Raw genomic sequence first — 27750 nt, 5'->3', positions numbered from 1 at the left:
ATTCAAGAAATTAAGAGACATTACACCACCTTGGCTGTATGTGTCATTTATTGTTTATAGAGATATATTTGCCTTACGTGTTCACTTTTTTTATGCTCGCCCTAATGCGTTTTGAGTTATTATGGGTATGTTTTAGTATCACTTCTTGCTTTTCTTCATACAAACAGCATGTCGGTCTGAGTAAAGGGAAACTGACCTCAGGGTTTCAACTGGAATCATGTGAAGAAAGGCAAACCTTCTGATTATGATGATTTGAAAACTTTGCCCGACTGCCTTTGGATCATAAGCAATATTCCAATCTAATTTATGGGATTTCACTTTTGAATTTGGCTGCCATATGAACGTCTACACATTTGTTTGCTGGAATGTTTTCGGTCATGCTCTCTCTGGTAATATTTGGATTTAAATTTGACTCTCGGCAAACATCTAGCCTTCCCTTTCCCCGCCGCGTTCCCTCAGTGGACTTCTTCAGAGTAGCTGTGGTCAACAAGTGATGAGAATTCTTGTGATCACTGATATAATTAAAAGGCTTTTACTCAACTACATGGTCTTCTCCATTGTGCGAGTTCATGACGGGTGTTGGTGCTTCTCCAGAGGTCAACGGCTCGGATGAATCATTCATAAAGCCATATAAACAAGTGTATGTGATCCATTAACACTGTTCATACTTCATCACCATGACTCGTATATACATTCGGCTGATTGAGAAAAGAAAAATGGAAACTGTAAAATACTTGAACCAAATCTTGTATCATAACACTTCATCTGAATTATAGGCAGATGTGATTTGCTATTAGTGTGATTTGTAATTTTGCTTTTAATAAACAGAAAAAAAAACTTTAAAATGGTCAAAAACCTTAAATCAGCTGTTGAACTTTTCTTATAAACCAATCATTTTCACAGGTGTTGGGACAAACACATTCCCACTCGGTTCTGTCGAGTCCAGCGATGTTCTTCAGGTGAGGTGATGTCTTCTGGATATGGTTGTTGCTGGATGAAGAGTCGTCTCCTCTGAAATACTTCAATTCCAACATGTTTGACTTCAACTATTCTTCTGTCATCCCTCCTGAAACCCAGCACTGGTCACCAGCTTGAGGAATGGTCTGCATGTTTGCTGGTCTTCAGAATGGGAAGCAGGAGTGCTGGTGGATCAGCTCAGTGTTGCTGGAGATCATGATTATGTGGATCTGCCGGCTACGCCAACACTACACCAGAACTGACCATACGAACATGCGATTCCTGCTGGATTTTTCAGATCAGGCCTAAATAATGTGTGTGTCAGGTGTTTGTAAATGAAGAATTGAATTGGCGTAGTTTTGTTTTGGGACTCAATGACCGAAGCACTCAGTTCCCCTTTCCAGTGTTCCATGAGTGTGTTGACACTAGTAAAGACTTTTATTCTCCGGCTTTATCCAGTCATCACACAATACCTTCATTTGTTCCTCAGGAAAGCAGGGCCAATTTAATTCTGAGAGTTATGGACTGTTCAACCGTCTCTGACCGGAAGATGCTGCATGTTTTGCACTGTATTGTTGATGTTTTGAACCGTGTAGTGGGATTTCATGAGTGGGATCCAGTGCTCTTGGTCATCTGCACACACAGACACCTCCGCATTCGTCTTTCTGGGCTTGAAGTTGTTTCAATCTCTCAAAAACATCTCCAGTATTATCCACATTTTAATATGCCTCTAGTCAGAGCTTTTTAGATGTATGCCAAGGCTTTTTGGGTCTGGAAGAATGTTTGCTGGCTACCATGCCTGCAATACGCTGGATTTACCGGTATGGTATTTTCATGCTTTATTACAGGAAATAAATGACATACAGAACTATAATGGAGCAGCTATACATCATATCTATATCATACCTTGGGCTGTGTGTATTTTGCCATAATTTGGTGTGCTAAGGCGTACACTGTTCAGTTTGTCTTCGAGCCATTGTTGTTCCGGCCACAGGTGACTCAATCCCAAAGATCCTATTGGATCCTCTTGATCTGTCAAATCATGACTTCACATTTGATCAGATGACTTTTCAGACCACTATATCCATGCCAAGTTCAGGTCATGGTCATAGTGTAGGGTGTAGCTTCAGCTCTCCTGTGATTGTCCAAGCGACCTTGATCAGCTTGGTGAGGTGTGTTTGATTCGGGTTGAGCTGAACTCTGCAGGACCCTGGGTCTCTGGGAACTGAGATTGGTCTGCTCTCGAGGTGCACTGTCCTGCAGAGTTCAGCTCTAACCTCGATCAAACTCGCCTTTCTAGTAATCCTGAAGACCTTGATCAGCTCGGTGAGGTGTGTTTGATTAGTGAATCTCGAGGGCCATATCGTGTCAGACTGTTGCCAGATCTGTCCAGGGAAAACCACAAACAAGAAAATGCCAAAGATAAACCTAAATGAGTCTAAATGATTTATATTGGAAATAAGACCAACTTTATTAAATACTAAGTTCTGTCATGAAACTCTAGATGGCGCAGGCTGATCCCAGACAGCAACATGGTGTCGGCCCAGATCCGGCTACATCTGGTACATGTGGTTTGAACGCGCACCGGATGTGGGCCGACACCATGTTGCTGTCTGGGATAGGTCCAGAACTCAATTTGGTAGCGATCACTTCATTATCTGAATAGTCCAGCTGATTGGTTGCTGCTGCATCAGTGGCCAATGAGCTGCCGGCGGCTCAACATTCAAATACTGGTGGTGTTGCTGTTGTCGTTCAGAACCCCTTCCCCTTCCCCAGCTCCACCTGTATAGATCTGTGTGTTATACTGTATACTGCAGTCTGTGGATGTAGCAGATCTATTCCACATTAACATTGCCATATCCAATACAGGATTAAACTCTTGTTCACAGCTTTGAGACTGCTTAAGTTATCACTGTGTCAATGTCGTGTTCTGTACACACACACAGAACAAGCATTGAGGAGATTCGCTCTCACATGTAAGTGAGGTTGTATGGCCTGTTTGTGGACAGAACAGGATAAAGCTCTAGACATGAAGGGGCAGTTTCCCGGACAGATAAGCCTAGTCCTGGACTAAAATTGCCCTTTAAACCAGATTGACAGAAATCTTTCTCTGTCATGGTTTTAAATAGTCCTAAACTTAGTTTAGTCCAGAGTTTAATAAGCTGATTTCCTGGAGGAAGACTAGAGCTACTCCAGGACTAATTTGAGGCTTAAATTAAACCTACTGGGGGCAGCTTTAACTTCAGGTGCAGGTAGTTTGTCAAAGACGACACATGGATTACTTGGACTACGTCAATGATGATCAACGTTCAAAGTTTTCGAGAACGTTTTCGCAAGCATAAAGTAAATGCAACGGAGATGATTTCACTGACTCAGAGGACCGCCTGCTCCAGGTTGTCTGCAGGTGCTCATAACTTTAAGGTTTTAGAAACTGGGGATTTATGGGGTGTCAGTGAATCAACAGTATGTAAAGTCATTCACATAGTGTCCTGCTCCCCAATCGTATTTTCCTCAACGCATCTCTACACCCAGTTTGAAAGAGGAGATCATCATGGAATATTGCTTGGAGACTGTGGGTATGCTCAGAAGAACTCGGTGTTTGGCAGTCGCTTTCAGGGCCTGGTGTGTTACAGAAACGGCCATAACATCCAACTTGACTTAATAAAACTATATTTATTTCACAGATTTATGAACTGAAGTGACATTTGAGACTGCTGCAGCTCTCTCTCTCCATCTCCATCTCCAGTTCTACTTGCAGTATCTTCATCTTCATTTCATGCTCCTTAAGATACTTCAACTTATAAGCATGGAATCCAATAGCCTTTCATGGACAGTGAGTGTTTCTTAGGCTGACCAGAACTGGCAGACATTGCCGGCCTTGCTTCTGTCTATATGACTTTCTCCTTGAAACAAGACAAGTTCAAATATATATATATATGGTCAGATAAATGCAGATTAATGGAAAGATGTTTGATGACACAGAAGCAAATTAAAGTTTGAGAGAGAAAGAAAAGAAGAACTATCTAGATGGTCATCATCTGGTTTGTTCTCCAAAGGTCGCTGGTCTCCATTATTGAAGTTGTTGTATTGTTCTTGTAGATGTGTGCTCGTCTGCGTCGTCTGCATTTTTGGGGGATTCCACAGCTGATGTGTGCAGTTCTTCTTGAAACTATTTGCTTCAAAAGACTTTTCTCATGTTCTATAAAGTCCTACACTCTTTTCTGCTGCCATTGTTTTTTTGTTTTTATATTTGCTTCTCAGTTCCATACAATTTTAAGCTTTCCATGGTGCATTCCATGTTTTATAGGCAACCTCGATCCGGCTAATACAGATCCACACAGGTGGCTTTAAATTAACCTAGTTTGCTAGTTAAGGACTCACGAAAACGCTCGCGTGTGAAAACGTAAAAATATTGTATCGGATGTGCCTTTCGTTTACACGGCGACGGCGTTGGCGTTTTTGGGGCTGAAAAACACAAAAAACTTAAACCACCGTACAGAGTCGAAATCTAAAAAACTTTCCACCGTCGCGCTCCTGTCTAAAGGGTAAAAACGCAAAAGTCTGCTAGACAGTGAAGGCGGCGCGTACGTGTTTACGTCACAGGAAAATAACAAAACATTATCAAACTAAACATTAATTTCATTGACAAAAAAAATTAAAAATTCTGTCATTTTTGAGTGACAGGCGAAGAGCAGCGAGGGTTAAAGCAGCTGCTTTACCGTATTAAACATGAAGAACTGTGTCAGCGTCTCTTTCACTGTCAGTGCTCCACATCGCCACCTAGCCGTCTGGAGTGCACACTACATCCAATCTCACACACTTTTGCGTCACCATATGCACGCAGATTCCCCCCCATAACGCTCGTCTAAACGCAGAATAAAACGTGATAACGCAACGCCACTTTTGCATTTTCTCTTCAGATCGTTTCCGTGTAAACAAGCCTAAGGCTACTCCCGGCTTAAACTAAACTCAGACGGGAAACCGCCCGAAGTGACAAACACATGTTGTGTGTTTGTGTGTGTGTGTGTGTGTGTGTGTGTATGTGTGTTGTGTTGTGTGTGTTCGCGGCCTCAGCCACTGTCTGAAGGACACAGTGTGTGCTGCACGTGTGTAGAGTTTGACTAAAAACCAAATTGGATTAATAATGAAACTGGGACTAATAGTGGACATGTTGCATAATAATTTTGGGGGGGAAAAGTGTTATCTTTCTAGTATCATTGTTTTAATTAAACATCATATATATAACATGCGTACGCACAGATTTGATTTAGATTTATGAAATCAGTCTTTGACATGAAAACTATATTTCCCTTCTGGAAGAGTCGGAGAACTGCAGGTATTTAGATTCTAACGCTGTTCTCAGTAACGTGGTTGACTTGAGCTTTATATGTTAATGACATTAATACAGCAGTGTTAATAAAGCGGAGATCATTCAGCTGCACACAATTTCAGGATCATTTGCGATTTATAGATTTCACATCTGGAAGAGAGATTTACAGTTTACATTTGTTCTGAATCACACAAACACACTTTTGAGAAATGATCGTAATAGATGCTGGAGGGTTTCTACACAACATTTTATGAATAAGTCCCCTGGTGACTTGGTCATTTTTTTGGGCCTTATGAATATGATTTCTTCATGCATACTCTGGATCCAGAGGACAAGTGTGTGATTATGAGCTTCAGAATGAATGATGCACACACACTCGCAGTGCAGCGGGTCAGTTTTAATGATCTTCAGTCAGAAAATGAACTACAGTACACTCATCAACATGTTCAGTTACAAGGAACCAGCACCAGATTTTCAGTATTAAAATACAGCATTGATCAAAAGTATTAAAATAATTTATAACTATAAATGTCGGAGCTCTTCTGACTCAACATGAGAGCTCACACACAGATTAAGAACAATAAAAGGACTTGATGGTCTCTGTACGACACAAGGACCGCATCTGAACCCTGACCCCAGCGGCGACTCGAGCTTCAGATGAAGTGAAGTGTGATACAGTAATCAGTCCGAGATACTGAGTGTGTCCGTGCGCCGGGGCGATACACCGCTGGTGTTGGTAAGCAGTGTCGCCTGTACAGGAACACGTCTCACGGGCACTCGGGTTAATCTTGCGCTCTCTTGCCGTGTTCGGGGATGCTGTGGCTCAGCGGGGTCAGACCCAGCAGGACGGTGTGCCGGTCGTACGCTTTAGAGTTACGGAACTTGTCGTCCGTCCCGTGAAGCCGGTCCAACACACCCAGCACGCCGTAGCACTGGTTAAACCTGCGGGGGAGAGCAGAGGTCAAGCGTGTGCTGGACAGCAGGTTTACTGCGTCCATCCAAACGCATGATCCGTCAGGACACGTCATGTTGATGCAGTGCCTCTGACGTTCCTCCTAGAAAACACTGCTTTTCAGCGGAACACCAAAGAAAGTGCATACAGTCAAACCTCACATTTTCCATGGAGTGATATGGAGTGATATAGAGTGATGAGTGATATAGAGTGATATGGAGTGATATAGAGTGATATGGAGTGATATAGAGTGATGAGTGATATAGAGTGATATGGAGTGATATAGAGTGATATAGAGAGATATAGAGTGATATGGAGTGATATGGAGTGATATAGAGTGATATGGAGTGATATGGAGTGATATGGAGTGATATGGAGTGATATAGAGTGATATGGAGAGATATGGAGTGATATAGAGTGATATAGAGTGATATAGAGTGATATGGAGTGATATGGAGTGATATAGAGTGATATGGAGTGATATAGAGTGATATGGAGTGATATGGAGTGATATAGAGTGATATGGAGTGATATGCTGGGGTCAGAATTTGCTAATCTGTGATATAGAGTGATATGGAGTGATATAGAGTGATATAGAGAGATATAGAGTGATATAGAGTGATATGGAGTGATATGGAGTGATATAGAGTGATATGGAGTGATATAGAGTGATATAGAGTGATATGGAGTGATATAGAGTGATATAGAGTGATATGGAGTGATATGGAGTGATATAGAGTGATATGGAGTGATATAGAGTGATATGGAGTGATATAGAGTGATGAGTGATATAGAGTGATATGGAGTGATATAGAGTGATATAGAGAGATATAGAGTGATATAGAGTGATATGGAGTGATATGGAGTGATATAGAGAGATATAGAGAGATATAGAGAGATATAGAGTGATATGGAGTGATATGGAGTGATATGGAGTGATATGGAGTGATATAGAGTGATATAGAGTGATATGGAGTGATATAGAGTGATATGGAGTGATATGGAGTGATATAGAGTGATATGGAGTGATATGGAGTGATATAGAGTGATATGGAGTGATATGCTGGGGTCAGAATTTGCTAATCTGTGATATAGAGTGATATGGAGTGATATAGAGTGATATAGAGAGATATAGAGTGATATAGAGTGATATGGAGTGATATGGAGTGATATAGAGTGATATGGAGTGATATAGAGTGATATAGAGTGATATGGAGTGATATAGAGTGATATAGAGTGATATAGAGAGATATGGAGTGATATAGAGTGATATAGAGAGATATAGAGTGATATAGAGTGATATAGAGAGATATGGAGATAATATTCGAAGAATGCTGGGTATCATTTGATTATTATTCAAAAATCGCACCTCTCCCCCACACGCACACACACGCGCGCGCGCGCGAGCACACACACACACACACACACACACACACACACACACACACAAGCAAACACCAGAGCAAGTGAGCAAAGCGCGCGGTGTTTGCTTGTATGTGTGTGTGTGTGTGTGTGTGGCACCGGCGCGCGCGTGAACTGGAGCTCACCTCATAACCGAATCGAAACTTAGAAAGCTTGAAATACTTTTACTTGATTTAACGTTAATTCAAAACATAAAGAAATGGCGGCTTAGGCTAATTCGTAGGAAGTGTGCATTTCTCTATATAGGCGCGTTTACTTTGTGGCAAGCGTTATTCCTGCGCTTGAGATGCGGGTCATGCGGAATAGGCAATATATTATTTGTGGTTTACAGCACAGACAGTAAGCCTCGGTTACCTCAGAAGAATTTTTAACATGCTCGAATCATCTCCACAATGGAGTATAGTTCTGTTTGTTTGTCAAAAGAAACAGAGTTATAGCTTTAGCTATTTATTTATTTGGCTTTTAAAATCCTCCCTCCTCGCAAGAATCGCGGTTTGTATCGAATCGTGGGTCAGAAATCGGGATACGAACCGAATCGTGGGTTTGCTGTATCGTTACAGCCCTAATATAGAGTGATATAGAGTGATATAGAGTGATATAGAGTGATATAGAGTGATATGGAGTGATATAGAGTGATATGGAGTGATATGGAGTGATATAGAGTGATATGGAGTGATATAGAGTGATATAGAGTGATATAGAGTGATATGGAGTGATATGGAGTGATATAGAGTGATATGGAGTGATATAGAGTGATATGGAGTGATATGGAGTGATATAGAGTGATATAGAGTGATATGGAGAGATATGGAGTGATATAGAGTGATATAGAGTGATATAGAGTGATATGGAGTGATATAGAGTGATATGGAGTGATATAGAGTGATATGGAGTGATATGGAGTGATATAGAGTGATATAGAGTGATATGGAGTGATATAGAGTGATATAGAGTGATATAGAGTGATATGGAGAGATATGGAGTGATATAGAGAGATATGGAGTGATATAGAGTGATATAGAGTGATATAGAGTGATATAGAGAGATATGGAGTGATATAGAGTGATATAGAGTGATATGGAGTGATATAGAGTGATATAGAGTGATATAGAGTGATATGGAGAGATATGGAGTGATATAGAGAGATATGGAGTGATTTGCTGGGGACAGAATTTGCTAATCTTTCACAGAACTGAGAGTTTTGACTCTGTTCCTCGAGGTTTCACCAGTTTGCATTCGTGGATCCTCATATGGACAGATATCAGATAGTGAACGGCTCTCCAGAGTTTGCCGTTATCTCATGAGAACACAGTTGACTGCATGAGTGTAAAGTAGAGCACAGTTGACAGGCTCACTGATTGGACAACAGCACAGGTCAACTCTACCTCACAGTCATAAAGCATGTCGTACTGTACACTGCAGTGCGCTTATAACTGCAGACGCCCGTCGCCCCGCCATGAATCCGAACCGGTTTATTTTTCCTGATCTCTATTCCGGCCTTGTGGAAAAACTGCATAGCAATGATTTCCCTAAAATAGAATTTTTTATGTGGAAATGTAACAAAGTCTGTAAACTGCTGTACAGCGGTAACCATAGAAACTGCTGCTATTGCATAAGCGCCACCTACTGGCAGAGAGTGAATCTGCATCTTCAGTCAGGCCATCTGCTGGTTTAGCTTTAGTGTCGTATGTAGCATCATTTCACGCATCTACACTGACTGCTCGCTTTCTGCTTAACATCTTCAAATGATCAAATCTGATTTAGATCAAAAGCAACTGCTCATGTTACGTGTGTTCAGCATCATGTTTGGATCATGATTAAAACGCAGTGGTTCCCACTCATTTCAAATGGCTACACATTTTTTTTTTTTAAGCAACAAATAAAATTGCTTACACAAAGATAAACAAATAAATTAAATAAATACATTTGCAAAAAAATTACAATCAGGCTATTGGAATCCGCAAATGTGCTGGTAAAAGAGTTATTGGTACATCACTACTTATAACCCTTAGTTAGGTAATTAATGTTTCTGTGAACAAATATACAGGATTTACACAAAGAAATATGTGAGGTAGAAAAACTAACATTTCACTTCTGGGATATAACATTCCTCATTTACTTCTAATGGAACTACAAACACTAATCACAATAAAACTGCATACGTCAACATTTGGAACATTGTAAAAGTGACTAACATCACGTAATGAGCCCTTCATTTCCTGGACACTGAGCGCCGGACTCACTTGAGATGGTGGTAGTCGTGAAACTCAGGCGAGGGCAGCAGGGGCAGGTGGTACCCGCAGTGAGAGACGGTGGTCACCAGCAGGGCCACGGTGAACCAGAGGCTGGTGGTGGCGACGTGTGAGCCGAGCAGAACCGGACCCGCCAGAGCCGGCAGCATGTTGGATAACTGCACACACACACACACACACACACACACACACATCAGCGGCTTTCAACACACACACACTGTACAGGTCACATGTTCACACCTGAGCCGGTCTTACCACATGCTCCACCGGATGAGCGTACAGCGCCACCACGCCCACCGGAGCCGTCCACTCGTGGTGAATCTTGTGGATGCTCTTGTAGAGCGCCGGGTGGTGGACCAGCCTGAGGAAGGAGAAGAGCGGCCGTCACCTGAGGAACATTACATCAGGTTCTGTGTGTGACTGCTGGACTGCTCTTCATCCCCGGGATATGAATTCTTGATATCAACAAATGAATTGCTACAAGGGACAATGTTAACTTCTGATGTATTCATGATTTTGATTGTTACTAGTAAGAAAGCCATTTTAGATTTCTGAAATTACTCTCCTAATTATTGATATTAGAAATAACAAATGTAACATGTTGAAATACATTTACAAATATCAAGAATGAACATTTCAACTAGTGACAATTGAGTTAATGATATAAGAAATATATATTTTTACTAGTAACAAAGTAATTATTGATATCAACAATTGAATTTGAATGACAGCCTATGGTGAAAATACAATTACAGAAATCATTTATAGTTTAAATTAAATTCTTGATATCAAGAATTCGTATTTCTGCAAGTGATGACGTCAATGTTGATATCAGGAATTCACATTTTTACTAGTGGAAATTTGAAAAACTTTTAGCCCATGCGCTCTGTGTGTGTGTGTGTGTGTGTGTGTGTGTGTGTGTGTGTGTGTGTGTGTGTGTGTGTGTGTGTGTGTGTGTGTGTGTGTGTGTGTGTGCGCTCTTTGATACCAATCTTTCATTTGAAAGTCACGTGTCTAGTATCTGTCCAACCGCATTTTTCCATCTTAAAAATATATCTAAATTACGCCATATGCTCTCAATGACAAATGCAGAACAATTAGTTGATGCGTTCATGACCTCAAGGCTAGATTATTGTAATGCTCTACTGGGTGGTTGCCCTGCACGCTTAACAAACAAACTACAGCTAGTTCAAAACGCAGCAGCTCGAGCACCCCTGGAACGACCGACGGAGACTCGGCGGGTGGATCTATTGGTGCAGACGGAGAGCTGGTGGAACACAAACACAAGTGATGAAAGGCAACAGAAAGTCCATGAACGGAACATAATGTGACAGAACCAGGAAGTATGACTATATTAGCCCCGTTCTGTCAACACTGCATTGGCTGCCTATTAAACATCGTATAAATGTTTAAATATTGCTGATCACTTACAAAGCACTAAATGGTTTATCTCCGCAGTACTTGAGCGAGCTCTTAACGCATTATAGTCCTTCACGTCTACTGCCATCTCACAACTCCGGCCAGTTAATAATACCTAGAATATCAGAATCGACTGCTGGCGGTAGATCCTTTTCCTATTTAGCACCAAAACTCTGGAACAGTCTTCCTAACATTGTCCGGGAAGCAGACACACTCTGTCAGTTCAAAGCTAGATTAAAGACACATCTCTTCGGCCTAGCATACACAAGAGTATGATGTGCGGCTGACCTGTGTGTGTAGTAGAAGAGTATGATGTGTGTAGTAGAAGAGTATGATGTGTGTAGTAGAAGAGTATAATGTGCGGCTGACCTGTGTGTGTAGTAGAAGAGTATGATGTGTGTAGTAGAAGAGTATGATGTGTGTAGTAGAAGAGTATGATGTGTGTAGTAGAAGAGTATGATGTGTGTAGTAGAAGAGTATGATGTGCGGCTGACCTGTGTGTGTAGTAGAAGAGTATGATGTGTGTAGTAGAAGAGTATGATGTGTGTAGTAGAAGAGTATGATGTGTGTAGTAGAAGAGTATGATGTGTGTAGTAGAAGAGTATGATGTGTGGCTGACCTGTGTGTGTAGTAGAAGAGTATGATGTGTGTAGTAGAAGAGTATGATGTGTGTAGTAGAAGAGTATGATGTGTGTAGTAGAAGAGTATGATGTGTGTAGTAGAAGAGTATGATGTGTGTAGTAGAAAAGTATGATGTGTGTAGTAGAAGAGTATGATGTGTGTAGTAGAAGAGCTGACCTGTGTGTGTGTAGTAGAAGAGTATGATGTGTGTAGTAGAAGAGTATGATGTGTGTAGTAGAAGAGTATGATGTGTGTAGTAGAAGAGAATGATGTGTGTAGTAGAAGAGTATGATGTGTGTAGTAGAATAGTATGATGTGTGTAGTAGAAGAGTATGATGTGTGTAGTAGAAGAGTATGATGTGTGTAGTAGAAGAGTATGATGTGCGGCTGACCTGTGTGTGTAGTAGAAGAGTATGATGTGTGTAGTAGAAGAGTATGATGTGTGTAGTAGAAGAGTATGATGTGCGGCTGACCTGTGTGTGTAGTAGAAGAGTATGATGTGTGTAGTAGAAGAGTATGATGTGTGTAGTAGAAGAGTATGATGTGTGTAGTAGAAGAGTATGATGTGTGTAGTAGAAGAGCTGACCTGTGTGTGTAGTAGAAGAGTATGATGTGCGGCTGACCTGTGTGTAGTAGAAGAGTATGATGTGTGTAGTAGAAGAGTATGATGTGTGTAGTAGAAGAGTATGATGTGTGTAGTAGAAGAGCATGATGTGTGTAGTAGAAGAGTATGATGTGTGTAGTAGAAGAGCATGATGTGTGTAGTAGAAGAGTATGATGTGTGTTGTAGAAGAGTATGATGTGTGTAGTAGAAGAGTATGATGTGTGTAGTAGAAGAGTATGATGTGTGTAGTAGAAGAGCATGATGTGCGGCTGACCTGTGTGTAGTAGAACAGTATGATGTGTGTAGTAGTAGAGTATGATGTGTGTAGTAGAAGAGTATGATGTGTGTAGTAGAAGAGTATGATGTGTGTACTAGAAGAGTATGATGTGTGTAGTAGAAGAGTATGATGTGTGTAGTAGAAGAGTATGATGTGTGTAGTAGAAGAGTATGATGTGTGTAGTAGAAGAGTATGATGTGTGTAGTAGAAGAGTATGATGTGTGTAGTAGAAGAGCATGATGTGTGTAGTAGAAGAGCTGACCTGTGTGTGTAGTAGAAGAGTATGATGTGTGTAGTAGTAGAGTATGATGTGTGTAGTAGAAGAGCATGATGTGTGTAGTAGAAGAGCTGACCTGTGTGTGTAGTAGAAGAGTATGATGTGTGTAGTAGAAGAGCATGATGTGTGTAGTAGAAGAGTATGATGTGTGTAGTAGAAGAGTATGATGTGTGTAGTAGAAGAGTATGATGTGTGTAGTAGAAGAGTATGATGTGTGTAGTAGAAGAGCTGACCTGTGTGTGTAGTAGAAGAGTATGATGTGTGTAGTAGAAGAGTATGATGTGCGGCTGACCTGTGTGTGTAGTAGAAGAGTATGATGTGTGTAGTAGAAGAGTATGATGTGTGTAGTAGAAGAGCTGACCTGTGTGTGTAGTAGAAGAGCTGACCTGTGTGTGTAGTAGAAGAGTATGATGTGTGTAGTAGAAGAGCATGATGTGTGTAGTAGAAGAGCTGACCTGTGTGTGTAGTAGAAGAGCTGACCTGTGTGTGTAGTAGAAGAGCATGATGTGTGTAGTAGAAGAGTATGATGTGTGTAGTAGAAGAGTATGATGTGTGTAGTAGAAGAGCTGACCTGTGTGTGTAGTAGAAGAGCATGATGTGTGTAGTAGAAGAGTATGATGTGTGTAGTAGAAGAGTATGATGTGTGTAGTAGAAGAGCTGACCTGTGTGTGTAGTAGAAGAGCTGACCTGTGTGTGTAGTAGAAGAGTATGATGTGTGTAGTAGAAGAGCATGATGTGTGTAGTAGAAGAGCTGACCTGTGTGTGTAGTAGAAGAGTATGATGTGTGTAGTAGAAGAGCATGATGTGTGTAGTAGAAGAGCTGACCTGTGTGTGTAGTAGAAGAGCTGACCTGTGTGTGTAGTAGAAGAGCTGACCTGTGTGTGTAGTAGAAGAGCATGATGTGTGTAGTAGAAGAGCTGACCTGTGTGTGTAGTAGAAGAGCTGACCTGTGTGTGTAGTAGAAGAGCTGACCTGTGTGTGTAGTAGAAGAGCATGATGTGTGTAGTAGAAGAGTATGATGTGTGTAGTAGAAGAGTATGATGTGTGTAGTAGAAGAGCATGATGTGTGTAGTAGAAGAGCTGACCTGTGTGTAGTAGAAGAGCATGATGTGTGTAGTAGAAGAGTATGATGTGTGTAGTAGAAGAGCATGATGTGTGTAGTAGAAGAGCTGACCTGTGTGTGTAGTAGAAGAGCTGACCTGTGTGTGTAGTAGAAGAGCTGACCTGTGTGTGTAGTAGAAGAGCATGATGTGTGTAGTAGAAGAGCATGATGTGTGTAGTAGAAGAGTATGATGTGTGTAGTAGAAGAGCATGATGTGTGTAGTAGAAGAGCATGATGTGTGTAGTAGAAGAGCATGATGTGTGTAGTAGAAGAGCATGATGTGTGTAGTAGAAGAGTATGATGTGTGTAGTAGAAGAGTATGATGTGTGTAGTAGAAGAGTATGATGTGTGTAGTAGAAGAGCATGATGTGTGTAGTAGAAGAGCATGATGTGTGTAGTAGAAGAGTATGATGTGTGTAGTAGAAGAGCATGATGTGTGTAGTAGAAGAGCATGATGTGTGTAGTAGAAGAGTATGATGTGTGTAGTAGAAGAGTATGATGTGTGTAGTAGAAGAGTATGATGTGTGTAGTAGAAGAGCATGATGTGCGGCTGACCTGTGTGTAGTAGAAGAGTATGATGTGTGTAGTAGAAGAGCATGATGTGTGAAGTAGAAGAGTATGATGTGTGTAGTAGAAGAGTATGATGTGTGTAGTAGAAGAGTATGATGTGTGTAGTAGAAGAGCATGATGTGCGGCTGACCTGTGTGTAGTAGAAGAGTATGATGTGTGTAGTAGAAGAGCTGACCTGTGTGTGTAGTAGAAGAGCTGACCTGTGTGTGTAGTAGAAGAGCTGACCTGTGTGTGTAGTAGAAGAGCTGACCTGTGTGTGTAGTAGAAGAGCATGATGTGTGTAGTAGAAGAGTATGATGTGTGTAGTAGAAGAGCATGATGTGTGTAGCAGAAGAGCATGATGTGTGTAGTAGAAGAGTATGATGTGTGTAGTAGAAGAGCATGATGTGTGTAGTAGAAGAGCTGACCTGTGTGTGTAGCAGAAGAGCATGATGTGTGTAGCAGAAGAGCATGATGTGTGTAGTAGAAGAGCTGACCTGTGTGTGTAGTAGAAGAGTATGATGTGTGTAGTAGAAGAGCATGATGTGTGTAGTAGAAGAGCTGACCTGTGTGTGTAGTAGAAGAGCTGACCTGTGTGTGTAGTAGAAGAGCTGACCTGTGTGTGTAGTAGAAGAGCATGATGTGTGTAGTAGAAGAGCATGATGTGTGTAGTAGAAGAGTATGATGTGTGTAGTAGAAGAGCATGATGTGTGTAGTAGAAGAGCATGATGTGTGTAGTAGAAGAGTATGATGTGTGTAGTAGAAGAGTATGATGTGTGTAGTAGAAGAGTATGATGTGTGTAGTAGAAGAGCATGATGTGCGGCTGACCTGTGTGTAGTAGAAGAGTATGATGTGTGTAGTAGAAGAGCATGATGTGTGTAGTAGAAGAGTATGATGTGTGTAGTAGAAGAGTATGATGTGTGTAGTAGAAGAGTATGATGTGTGTAGTAGAAGAGCATGATGTGCGGCTGACCTGTGTGTAGTAGAAGAGTATGATGTGTGTAGTAGAAGAGCTGACCTGTGTGTGTAGTAGAAGAGCTGACCTGTGTGTGTAGTAGAAGAGCTGACCTGTGTGTGTAGTAGAAGAGCATGATGTGTGTAGTAGAAGAGTATGATGTGTGTAGTAGAAGAGTATGATGTGTGTAGTAGAAGAGCATGATGTGTGTAGTAGAAGAGTATGATGTGTGTAGTAGAAGAGCTGACCTGTGTGTGTAGTAGAAGAGCACCTCCTCCATCAGGCCGCAGATGGACAGCTCCAGCAGGACCCAGTGGAAGCTGGGCAGCTCCGGGCCGCACGGGTCCCCGCGCCACTGCATCAGCATAAAGGTCAGAACCACCACCGGCCCCGACAGACACACCTGGTTAAACAGCACCGTCTTCACCGCATGACGCAACCGGCCCGCGTCCACCTGTCGGGAAACACTCATTATAACTGAGAAATGTAGTTTACTGGAGTTGCTAACACTGTATTTTGATGCTCCGCAACACACATTCTACTGACTATATGGGCCCTATTTTACCGACCTAAGCTCATGGTCTAAAGCGTACGGCGCAAGTGCACTTAGTGTCCGAATCCACTTTTGCTAGCTTAACGACGGGAAAAACGGTCGGCGCTTCCGGCGCTGGTATTAAAGCATTGTCTCTATTCTCTTAATGAGTATTGGTGTGTTTTGGGCGTAGTGTGTGTGTGTGTGTGTGTGTGTGTGTGTGTGTGTGTGTGTGTGTGTGTGTGTGTAACTATGCTTTGGACATTAGTACTGAACATGTGCCTAGTTGCAGCACTAAGATTGGCCTTTAAACAAGCCTTGTCCAGCGGTTGCATCTACAAACAACAACAGCGGCAAACCCATGACCCTGTCCCGCAAACATCACTGGGCGGTGAGGATGTCCCTTTAGATTTTAACAACTATGTGCACCAACTTGAATGTCAGGAATGGAAAAAGTTCGAGATCCACGAGAGACACTTCAGGAAGTCATTGGATACCAAGCTACTCCAAGAAAGAACTTGCTCCAGTGACCCGGCGAAATGGAGTAAAGTCGTGTCCGTCCTTTTCGGAGTATTCTTCCAAAACGGAATATTTCGAGTGGGGCGTGCCGGCGGGAAGGAGTTTGGATTGCCACTCTTGAAATACATATCACGCATCCTAAAAAAGTTCCCCTTGAGCGATAAACATCCAGCGGAATTAACATCGGTCGCCATTACTTCCTGGATTGAGAAACAGCTGATCTTCGTGCGAGACGTCATCCAGCCGTCGCTCAGCAGAAGGGGAACTGAGGAACGCCACAAACAGCCAAGGACCGTAAGCAGAGAAAAACCATCACACCTATGGCAGCACCGCAGGTCCAAAGCTATTGAGATCATTCTCAATAATAGCACATTTCCTTCCCCTCCACCTATTATTAATGACACCAGTAATGTGTATAAGTATTACATGGCCAAATGTCAATCACTCCCGTCTCATACATTGGCCACGGCCCCTTGGTCCACCAACATAGAGACAACTGCTCTAGTTCATTACCCATCCACTGCTCATTTCACTCTTGACGAAGTAGACAAAGTTGTGACCCATCTGCCAAATAACGAAGCCTGTGGATATGATGGGGTAAAATATGAGACCCTGAAAGCCACAAAATCCTGGTCCACCCATATATACTCACCTGTATATTTAACATCTGTTTGATTAATGGGAAAGTACCAGATTCATGGAAGGGGGCCCTTGTCCATAGAATTCCAAAGAAAGACAATATCCCAAGTGATCCATCTACATGGAGAGACATATCTCTCCTCCCCACTGTTTACAAGGTGTTCATGAAATGCCTGCTTGCCCGAATCCTTCCATGGCTTGTGGATGCAGGCGTCCTCTCACCCAAACAGAAAGCCTATATAGACAGACAGGGTATGAACGAACATGTGTTCTGCCTGAAGACTGGAATTGATGATTTCAAACATGAATCATGTAAACTCTACACCGTATTCCTGGACTTCAGAGATGCCTTTGGGACATTATCTCACAAATTGTTGCTTAATGCATTAGAGGAGATCCATCTAGCCCAGCCCTTTGTGGACATCATAAAGGTTGTGTATAGGGGATCTTTTGTGCAAGTCATCTGTGGTAAACAACTCACAAAGCCTATACCTCTTAAGGTGGGGATTAAAACAGGCTGGCCCTGGAGTGCTGTTAACTTCATCCTGGCCATCAACCAGTGGATGAAATGGATCTGCCAGTGTGCACCACCACACACCAGATCCCCAAACCCTGCCCAGGGGTACGCGGATGATGTTGAGGTGTCCTCCAGAGAGGAGAATATCATTCAAAACATGCTGGTCAGAACGGATGAGTTCCTGCGGTGGTCTAAGCTGGAGGTGAAACATACCAAGTGTGCAGCATTCTACGAGCGGCGAAGCGTGGCAACCGCTGGTATAAATCTAAATCTGACAAACCCAACTCTTTTACAAATGGTAAATGGACTGCATTTATATAGCGCTTTCACAGACCCAATGGCCACCAAAGCGCTTTACATGTTGCCTCAAATTCACCAATTCATACACCGACGGCGGTGTCAGTGACACCTCGATACTTGGTCAGGTGGAACCGGGGATTGAACCACCAACCTTCCGGTTTGTAGACAACCTACATGAACCACTGAGCCACTGCCGCCCCTGACAATAATGGGACAGCCTATCAGGGTGTACTCTCGTCATGAAACATACACCTATCTTGGCCATAAATTCAACATCGCAGGTGAGTGGGGTGAACAGGTACAGGAGTTATCCTGTGCCTTTAAGAACAGGATCGCTCTGATCGACTCCTCCCCCCTATCTGTAGCCATGAACCTGGAGGCCGTTAGAGAAGTAGCTCTGGCAAACATACAACACCTCTTTGCAAACATTCACATCCCACTAAGGCCACATTTACACATAGCCGGGTATTTAGAGAAACGAATATTTCTCCCCCTCCGTTTTCAATAATAACATCGTGCACACAACCCGCATAAATACGCCGTCGAGCGCCTTTATAACTATGCTAAACCTATGGGCGGCAGTGTAGGGAGAAGGATAAAGCCATGCAAGCCAATCAGAATCCTCAGAATCGACAAGAGAGAACCTAAAACCCCGTTTCTCCCAGGTGACACGACAACACATAACCGGCGTTTTCAGAAATCTCCACTTTGGCCGGAGTTTTTAGAAATAATCGTTTTCTGGGATAAAAACGGCGTTTTCGTGTAAATGACAGGCCAAAACGCAGAGAAATACCTGCGTTTTCCCATCGTGTAAACGGGGCCTAAATGTCCTACGGGACATGAATAATAAAACAGTCGAGGCCGTCAGGAAATGGCTGGGACTGAACTCACATTCCACCAGGGATATAATCTTCCTCACATTTAAGGAAGGGGGTCTGGGGGTCCCTAATGTGGAATGGACTTACTCCACTACAAGACTAACACACCTTATCAGCTTAACAACGATGATGCTGCCGTCAGAGAGCCAGAGCTTCCCTCTTATTGGACCTCAGGAAGAGAAAGGTCCCTTTGGCCACAGGCAACCAAGAGCACTTCCTAGGCTTCAGGAGGTGAAGCAACGGTAAACTGGACACACAAGCCATAGGTTTCAGAGTTCGTTCAGACTGGCCGAACCTAAACGACCTGTGCAATAGACTGGCAGTTAAATTACAGTGGACACAAAGCAACTCACACACTGCGCCAGAGGTATCTGACGGGAGCAAATGCATTTACTATTTAAATAACGTGTTGAAAATGAAAACTGCGTCGGGCTGGAACTAGCGAAACACACTTGCGTCGCGTCTGGTGTGTGATCGGCCCACAGTCTTTAATACATGTCAACTTATTCTGCTAACCCGACCCCTAACCTAACCGTCTAATACTCTAATGAGAGCTAGTTGACATGTAGTGATACTTATATCTCTAAAGTGGAGGTTACTCACGGGTAAAGCATAATCTGACTTAAAACACAGAGAAAACCTGTACAGATTATTATTATCAGACTCTTAAACACCTGTTGCTTCATATAATGACTGACACTGTCACCGGTGAACTCTGAACTTTACCATAAACGGTATTATTGAGCTTCTCTCTTCGCTTTAACAGCCAGACATTATTATTATACACTACATAATCGAAACATGTAAGTGTTTACGACTGATATTTTAAGATTATATATGCTGTGTAATGTAAGTTCATGCAATGCGTGCTAAAATTGTTATCAGTACAGACAGTTATCACTTTACAGGCCAATATTTTCATATTATGGACTATTATCTACAGTACAGAAATACAGTCGGACATCGAGCCGTGTTTAACACACCGAAGGAAGAAACAAAGAAGAATATTTACTCTAATATAGCAATATTTGCAGATATTTGACTAACACACCCTAAACACTGAGAGCCGTGCTGCAAACGAGTCGCGTAATTAAGAGTTTTGAATTGATTCACTGAAACATAGTCTGAAGTAATTCATAGAAATGACTTAAATTTACCAAGTCTAACATCATATTTTCCTGCATTTTTGCCTTTTCATGTTTAAATCAGAGACGCTATTGAAACATGTTTGCATTATTAATGCGTCACAAAATAAGGAAGGACTTACTGGTCAAATGGTAATAATTGCATTAAAATCAGTGCAATATTCAATAATGTTGCTTAATCTTTCATTGTCAGCTAAATAATTGTGTGAATATTAAATATATTTCCCAGCCTCAGCAAGAGTTAATGAGTGAAGTCTGGGTTTGGGTCTTCATTATACTAGGACTGTCACTATCCATTATTATTATAACCAAGTAATTGACCAATTATCGTGATGATTAATCGAGCAATCAGATATTTTTTGTTATTAATAATTGGATCCATACAGTCTCAAAAGTAAGCACTATGGAAGCACTGATATCAATATTTTGGCCCGGTGATGTTCTCATGATGATTTGATGTGGCCGATATGACAGATTTGAAGTTTTTTCTTCCTTTTTTGAAGTGATTTCAATCATATTTCAAGCAACTCAAAACCATCAAGGCGAACAGTGCACATCTGATGCGTCTCAGCTTAAGGAAATATTATTGAGCAGCTTTAATATATCGGACAATTTTTCTTATTGAGACGATAACATTAAAAATGTACATATATCGGCTGATACCAATATGGTGGCCAATATATGGTGCATCCCTACAGCATACATGTAATATGAATGAACATTATCCTAATTAGTCTAAATTTAATTTTAAATCATTACGCCATGATGTCACATCATGAACTCTATTTAAAGACCCACTCCGATGAAAATCATGTTTTTCTAGGTGTTAACATGTTCTTGTGGCATTTTTCTGGTGTTAAAGAACATATCTTGAGAAAAATAAGCTCAAAGTTGTATTTCTGAGTATTTCTACAATTCAAATGTCTGTGAATCAGTAGCAGACGCTAAAATGCCGTTTAAAATAGACTGGAGTTATGACGTAGTAACTCCACTGGGCGGGGCCACAAGCTCATACTCAAATTGGAACATACTGTAACAAATAAGTCACTTTTCACCGTCTATCAATCGTCAAAACTAAAGTTTGGAGAGCACAGACTGATCCCGTCAGTAATTACATCATTACATAATGAGAGAGGGCAGCCAGCCTCCTCCAGCCAAGCAACAGGCGACATTCGTGCATGTGAAATTCCGCGCTCGTTCAAGTAGACTTGCACACGCCGGGTGGCGACCGTTTATATACTGTCTATGGTGGCGACGAGTTTCGCCTGTCGCAGTCGTTTGTCCCCTCGTGTGTCAAGCCCATCACTCGTGAGAGAGTCAGTCAGTTTTTCAGATATAGCGGTGACATTAGCATCATAATAATCCCGAAATTCCGAGCAATCCACTGACTAAATATGTCCTGATTGATCACTGTGGAAGTGGGAGGGATGAAATATTGAGACGAAGTCGAGCTGTTTTTTACCGCGACGTCTCGGAGTGAAATAATGATCGATGATAACTTTGATTAACTTCGGATAATAATAATTAACGTGTATATATAATACTGTAATGCTTCTCCGTGCCAACGGCTCCGCCCACAACGCAGAGGCGAATTGCTAATGAGCTACTGCCGCTCTGCTGAAGCGAAGTCCCAGAAAACGGCACAGGTTTTGAGATTTTGGCTAAAAATAGCATAATCATAATTTAAAGACCACTGGGAATGTTTAAAAATAGCTCAAAATATGATCGGAGTGGGACTTTAATGAATGAATTTGATTTTATAGTGCAATTGTAAAATTACAATACTAATATTTACGCGTTAATATCTTTCTCAAACGTTAAACCATCGAGCTTGTGTTTTGACAGGAATCTGCAGAGAGTCATTAAAGGATTAGTTCACTTTAAAACAACTTTTGCTGATAGTTTACTCACCCCGATGTCATCCAAGATGTCCATGTCTGTCTTTCTTCAGTGGAAAAGAAATGAAGGTTTTTGATGAACACATTTCTCCATATAATGGACGTCAATGGGCCCCAAACGGGTCAAGGTCCAGATGACAGTGTCAGCGCCGCTTCAACGGGCTTTAAACGACACCAGACGATGAATACGGGTCTTATCTAGCGAAACCATCGTCATTTCAAACATAAATAATAAAGTTTAAGTTTTATAAGCACAAGCGCTCGCCTTGCTCTGTTCTGTGATGCGCGTTCGTGACGTCACGTAATACGCAGTTACGCTGTAAAGGTCACGCTTCTGTCCTGACGAAAATGTTCTTTTAGGCTTTTTAATATTCCAACACCAGGATACGCACACGAGATGGGCATTTAACCGATAAACTGACACAAAGACATTTGAATATGTGTGTATGGTCCTCCTTCCGCACATCTGTAAACACTGACTCGTCAAGCGTGACCTTTTCACCGAAGCGTGACCTTTACAGCGTAACTGCGTATTACGTGACGTCACGAACGCGCATCACAGAACAGAGCAAGGCGAGCGCTTGTGCTTATAAAACTTAAACTTTATTATTTATGTTTGAAATGACGATGGTTTCGCTAGATAAGACCCGTATTCATCGTCTGGTGTCGTTTAAAGCCCGTTGAAGCGGCGCTGACACTGTCATCTGACCTTGACCCGTTTGGGGCCCATTGACGTCCATTATATGGAGAAATGTGTTCATCAAAAACCTTCATTTCTTTTCCACTGAAGAAAGACAGACATGGACATCTTGATGACATCGGGGTGAGTAAACTATCAGCAAAAGTTTTTTTTAAAGTGAACTAAAGCTTCTCTTTGTTGGCCTATAAACGCCTGTCTTTATAAGTCTGGTAACATATTAGAAGCGTATGTTGCGTTTCCAAATGCATGTCAAATCGAGCGGCTGAAAACATGAGCGCGTCACTCTGAAACTTCACTTCAGGAATCACAGCCTCTGGGATTGGATAATCACACTAAGCCAACAGTGATTTCACATTTATTTAAATATATAGAGCAGCCCTTGTATAAAATGGTCTGATAAAGCAAGAATGTTTCACGGCTCAGTCACTTCTGGCATGTTACCGATTGCTCGACACGGGTCAGTTGTGACGGTGACGGCCCTAGGAGGAACACAGGCAGTAATGATCGAGAGTTTGGACGATACCGGATTGTTCTTGTCCGGCTGGATCCTGTAGCGTGTGATGAAGCTCGGCTTCCCCGTGGTGTCGACCAGCATCAGCAGGGCGTTGAACAGCCAGAACGAGAGCGCCGGCACCAGCATGGTCCCTGTTCAACACCAGACAAGCAGGATTACTGGTCATGTGTGGCCACAAACCACTCTCAACTCTTTGCATTGTTGGGAAAATGTAATTAAATAAAATGTCCTGTTGCAGAATACAGAAAATGCTTCTGTTTAAGTGAACTTTAAGTGACACTAACAGAGATTGATATGGTATTTCTGCACTTTGAGGCTCAGTCTAGAACAGCAGATGCGTGCGCATGTCATGGGCAATGTCCAGAGGGGACGCTGCATAAAGGTTAAAGACAAGCTGTACTGAAGCTCTAACCGATAAAGAACAAGGCAGCCTCGTTTCCACCCGTGGCTTGGTGAAGCTTGGTCCACTGTGTCTGCCAGAAGTCTCCAGACGCTCCCCAGAACCTCTGCAGGTGCCTTCAGAACACAAGCAGATCGTTCATCACTCATGCTCGGCTGGATCGGAACCATAACGGACACGTCGAGCCTGGCCAGATTAGCAAGATTTGAAATGCAAAGCAAGACTGTAAAAATTAAGATTGCTCACCATGTGACTGAGTTTCTGAACCCGACCAGGAAGAAAAGCCCAGATCCGATGACAAAAGCGGCTTTCTTCACCGAGTCCCAAAGCCCTCCGGTATTCTCCTTTACAGAGAGATGAAGACAAATACCACATCATATTGTTATAACTAATGTATTAAGTGCCACCATAAGAGCATTTACTGAACTTAAACACCACCAGTGAAAAGCACTGTGAACAGTAAAGTCTTCAGAAATAACAGTATTCCTGACAGGAACAGGATTGACAGCTTGTAAACTGATGGTGCAGAAACAATTCAGCATTTATTATTATTATTACGTTATTATATATATTTTCGATGTGCAACTACAAAAAAGAGCCTATTATATGCATTATGTTTGTTTTCATCAAATTAAATAGCAGTTTCAATCTTTTAAATAGTTTCTTTGTAAACTTCAGTAAATGTTGAAAACAAGCAGACTCAAAATAACACGGCAGCGACACATCTATAGTTACAAACACACTAAAGCAAGAGTTCAGTGAACAGAACAAACCCGAGCACTGAGCAATAATGAAGTGAGTGACTTACTCTGTCCATGCTGAGTGTGTGTGTGTGTGTGTGTGTGTGTGTGTGTTCAGGAGCTGACACTCGTGTGTTTATACTGTACATGTTTACAGCCTCGTTACATCACCAGCTGGTCTGTGATTGGCCGACAGCGATCAGCTGACAAGCCATGCGAAAGCAGCTGCTCCTTTCTTGAGTAAAATATGAATAATATACAAATCTATTTGAATACAAAAATATAACACAACAATAATATTGCATAGCTCATCATAGACACAGACTATCAATCCGATTCAAAATTGCTCTATTGGCTGTACATAATACAACATTGCCAAAGCTTGGAATAGGCTACACAGAATAATTATAAAAAGCATCAAAACAATAAAATATTAAAACATAACTTAAATTTAAATGTACAAATAAAATTAATTGTACAAAATAGGCCTAACAGTGTAACAAATAAAAATATGTGTGAACATTTGATACCAGTGTTTTAACACACACACACAGACACACACACACACACACACACACACACAAGGGGGTTTTGCTATCCTTGTGAGGACATTCCATAGGCGTAATGGTAAAAATGGGAATTTATGCTGTACAAACTGTATATTCTATCCCCTTACACTGCCCCTATCCCTAAACCTACCCCTTACAGGAGACATTCTGCATTTTTACATTTTCGAAAAAATATAATTTAGTATGTTTATTAACCCGTTCCCCTCATGGACCGCTGGCTGGTCCCCACAATGGAGGTGATTTCAGGTTTTACTATCCTTGTGGGGACATTTGGTTCCCACAATGTAATATAAACAAAAGCAAGCGCACGCACGCACACACACACACACACACACACTCTCACACACTAAAAAAAAAATTTTTTATGGTATATTGCAGTGTTTTTTCTAAATGATTCATATTATTGTGTTAATAATGTTGAATCAGAATAACTTCTTGCAGCATCTCTTCTCTTCTCTGATGATGAGGGCGGGGCTGTAACCTGTCACTCACATGAGGTCAGCCAATAGCAAACCACAACCATCCAATCAATTCCCCACAGACACAATCAAGCCCCGCCCACATCTGTTCTTGCTCCAGCTTTAATTAGGGGCAATCCAGACATGTATACAGGCAATAGGTCAAAACACAGGTAGGCTGTCCGAACAAACAAACAAACAAACAAACAAACAGGCAGGGGTCAGAGGCAAAAAAGAAATCCAAAACCCAACAGACATGAAACCAGGGAAATCGCTCGGAAATGCAGTGCAACAACATACAAAACTCCGCAGTGAGTGAACATGGTATAGATAGGCTGAGACTAACAGGGCAATGAGACACATGTGAATGTAATCAGTGCTGAAGAGTCCGGGCAGTGAGTTCTGGGAAATGTAGTGTCTCTTCACCTCTCCTCACGAAACTGCACTGGTTGCCGCTCGCATCAAATTCAAGTCACTGACGTTTGCCTACAGAACAACCACTGGCACTGCTCCCCTGTACCTGAACTCATTACTTCAGACTTATGTGCCGTCCAGAAACTTGTGCTCTGCAAGCGAGCGGCATCTTGTGGTGCCATCTCAAAGAGGCACGAAATCTCTCTCTCGGACCTTCACCACGACTGGTCCTGCTGGTGATGATCTGCAGAGCCAGAGCTGCAGAGTCCGGAGACATCTTTAAGAAACTGCTGAAGACGTATCTTTTTCGGCAGCACTTGAGCACTTGATCCAGTACTACTAATACTAACACTAACACTTTCTTTTCTATTCTACAAAAAAAAAAAAAAAAAAAAAAAAAAAAAAACTTGGATTGTACTGTGAAGGGTCATATCACTTACATACTGTTGTCCTACTGCTAGTTTAATTGCTTCTATTGTTTCTCATTTGTAAGTCGCTTTGGATAAAAGCGTCTGCTAAATGAATAAATGTAAATGTAGTGTGTGAGGGAGTGATAACAGTCTGATGTGGAGCGCCCTCTGCTGGCTCTCAAGGGCACTCCAGCTGCTGACCGTTACAACAACGCTCTAGAAACCACTGCAGGGTTGCCAACTCTCACGCATCTGGCGTGACACTCACACTTTCAGCGTCAATCTCACGCTCTCACGCACACGCAAGAAATGTCACGCCAAAATCCATTTTTCTCCCCTCTCAATCCGTTAATTTTCTATTGATGACTATTGGCTAGAAGACTAACAGTGTTGAGCTATAAAACTATTTGGTTTCTGTCTATAAATAACTAATCCAAACAGTTGTTCCCTTGTCTAATAAAACATATAATATTTAAAGCTTCTTTGGGTTTCCATGGTTTCTACAAAATAAAACCAGAAATCGAGGGAAACGCATGAATGACTGGATTTAAATATTCTTGGAAACATCTGGGACAATTTATGTATTTTTTATGTATTTTGGCCGACACTTTTATCCAAAGCGACTTACATCGCATTTCAAGCTACACATTTACATTCTTATCAGTTCTTGCCTTCCCTGGGAATCGAACCCATGACCTCGGCGTTGCAAGCGCTCCACTGTTTGAACTACAGGAAAGCTGGATAATGTAAGTACACAAGTCAACAAAATATATAACACTGTTCTAGTGGTTTTGGGATTTTTTTTAAAATGAAAAATCGTACATATTGTGCCTTTAAAGTCCGGGTCTTTATGATGAATTGGCTTGATAATGTTTAAAAGAACAGGTTATTTCCTGCAGGTCATTTCTCGAGGTCTGCAATCTGTTGCAGAACTTGAACTCCTTTAGTTTGCGAGCAAATTTGATGAATATAAAGTTTAAAATGGTTCAGATAAGTAATAAGTTTGCAGACTTCATGTCTAAATGTGTAGCTACTGTATAAAAGCAATTATTCTTGTAGTAAGCTACATTTAAAAAAATCTCTATTTATACACAGGCTTAAAGGATTAGTCCACCTCAAAATGAAACTTTCCTGATAATTTACTCACCCCAAGCTGAGGAATAGAGTCTTATATAGCGAAACCATCGGTCATTTAAAAAATAAACTTTTTAACCACAAATGCCTGTCTTGTACCATCTCCGAGATGCGCTATACGTATTACGCCATCACGTTGGAAAGGTCACGAAAAACCTAAATAATAATAATAAATTAAAACAAAGATGTCGTTTTGAATTTGGTGGAGAAAATTAGATGAATTTCGGAGTACACAGACAAATAACTTAGACAGATGACGTGACCC

General features: G+C 41.6%; 1 protein-coding gene across 1 annotated transcript; it reads right to left on the bottom strand.

Moving 5' to 3' along the window:
• Positions 1-5669: 5669 nt before the first annotated feature.
• faxdc2 (fatty acid hydroxylase domain containing 2) lies at positions 5670-24687 on the bottom strand. Its single transcript, XM_079584906.1, has 8 exons — positions 24569-24687; positions 24007-24104; positions 23773-23876; positions 23370-23491; positions 15967-16172; positions 10169-10274; positions 9905-10071; positions 5670-6229 (listed from the first exon to the last, which is right to left on the bottom strand). The coding sequence occupies exons 1-8, from the start codon at positions 24647-24649 to the stop codon at positions 6070-6072; spliced, it is 1044 nt and encodes a 347-aa protein (XP_079441032.1). The 5' UTR covers positions 24650-24687; the 3' UTR covers positions 5670-6069.
• Between the last annotated feature and the right edge of the window lie 3063 nt (positions 24688-27750).

Source organism: Phoxinus phoxinus (assembly GCF_949152265.1).
Source record: "Phoxinus phoxinus genome assembly, chromosome: 17".
NCBI lineage: Eukaryota > Metazoa > Chordata > Actinopteri > Cypriniformes > Leuciscidae > Phoxinus > Phoxinus phoxinus.
Note: the sequence above shows the minus strand (reverse complement) of the source record. Positions and strands in the feature narration are given on the sequence as shown.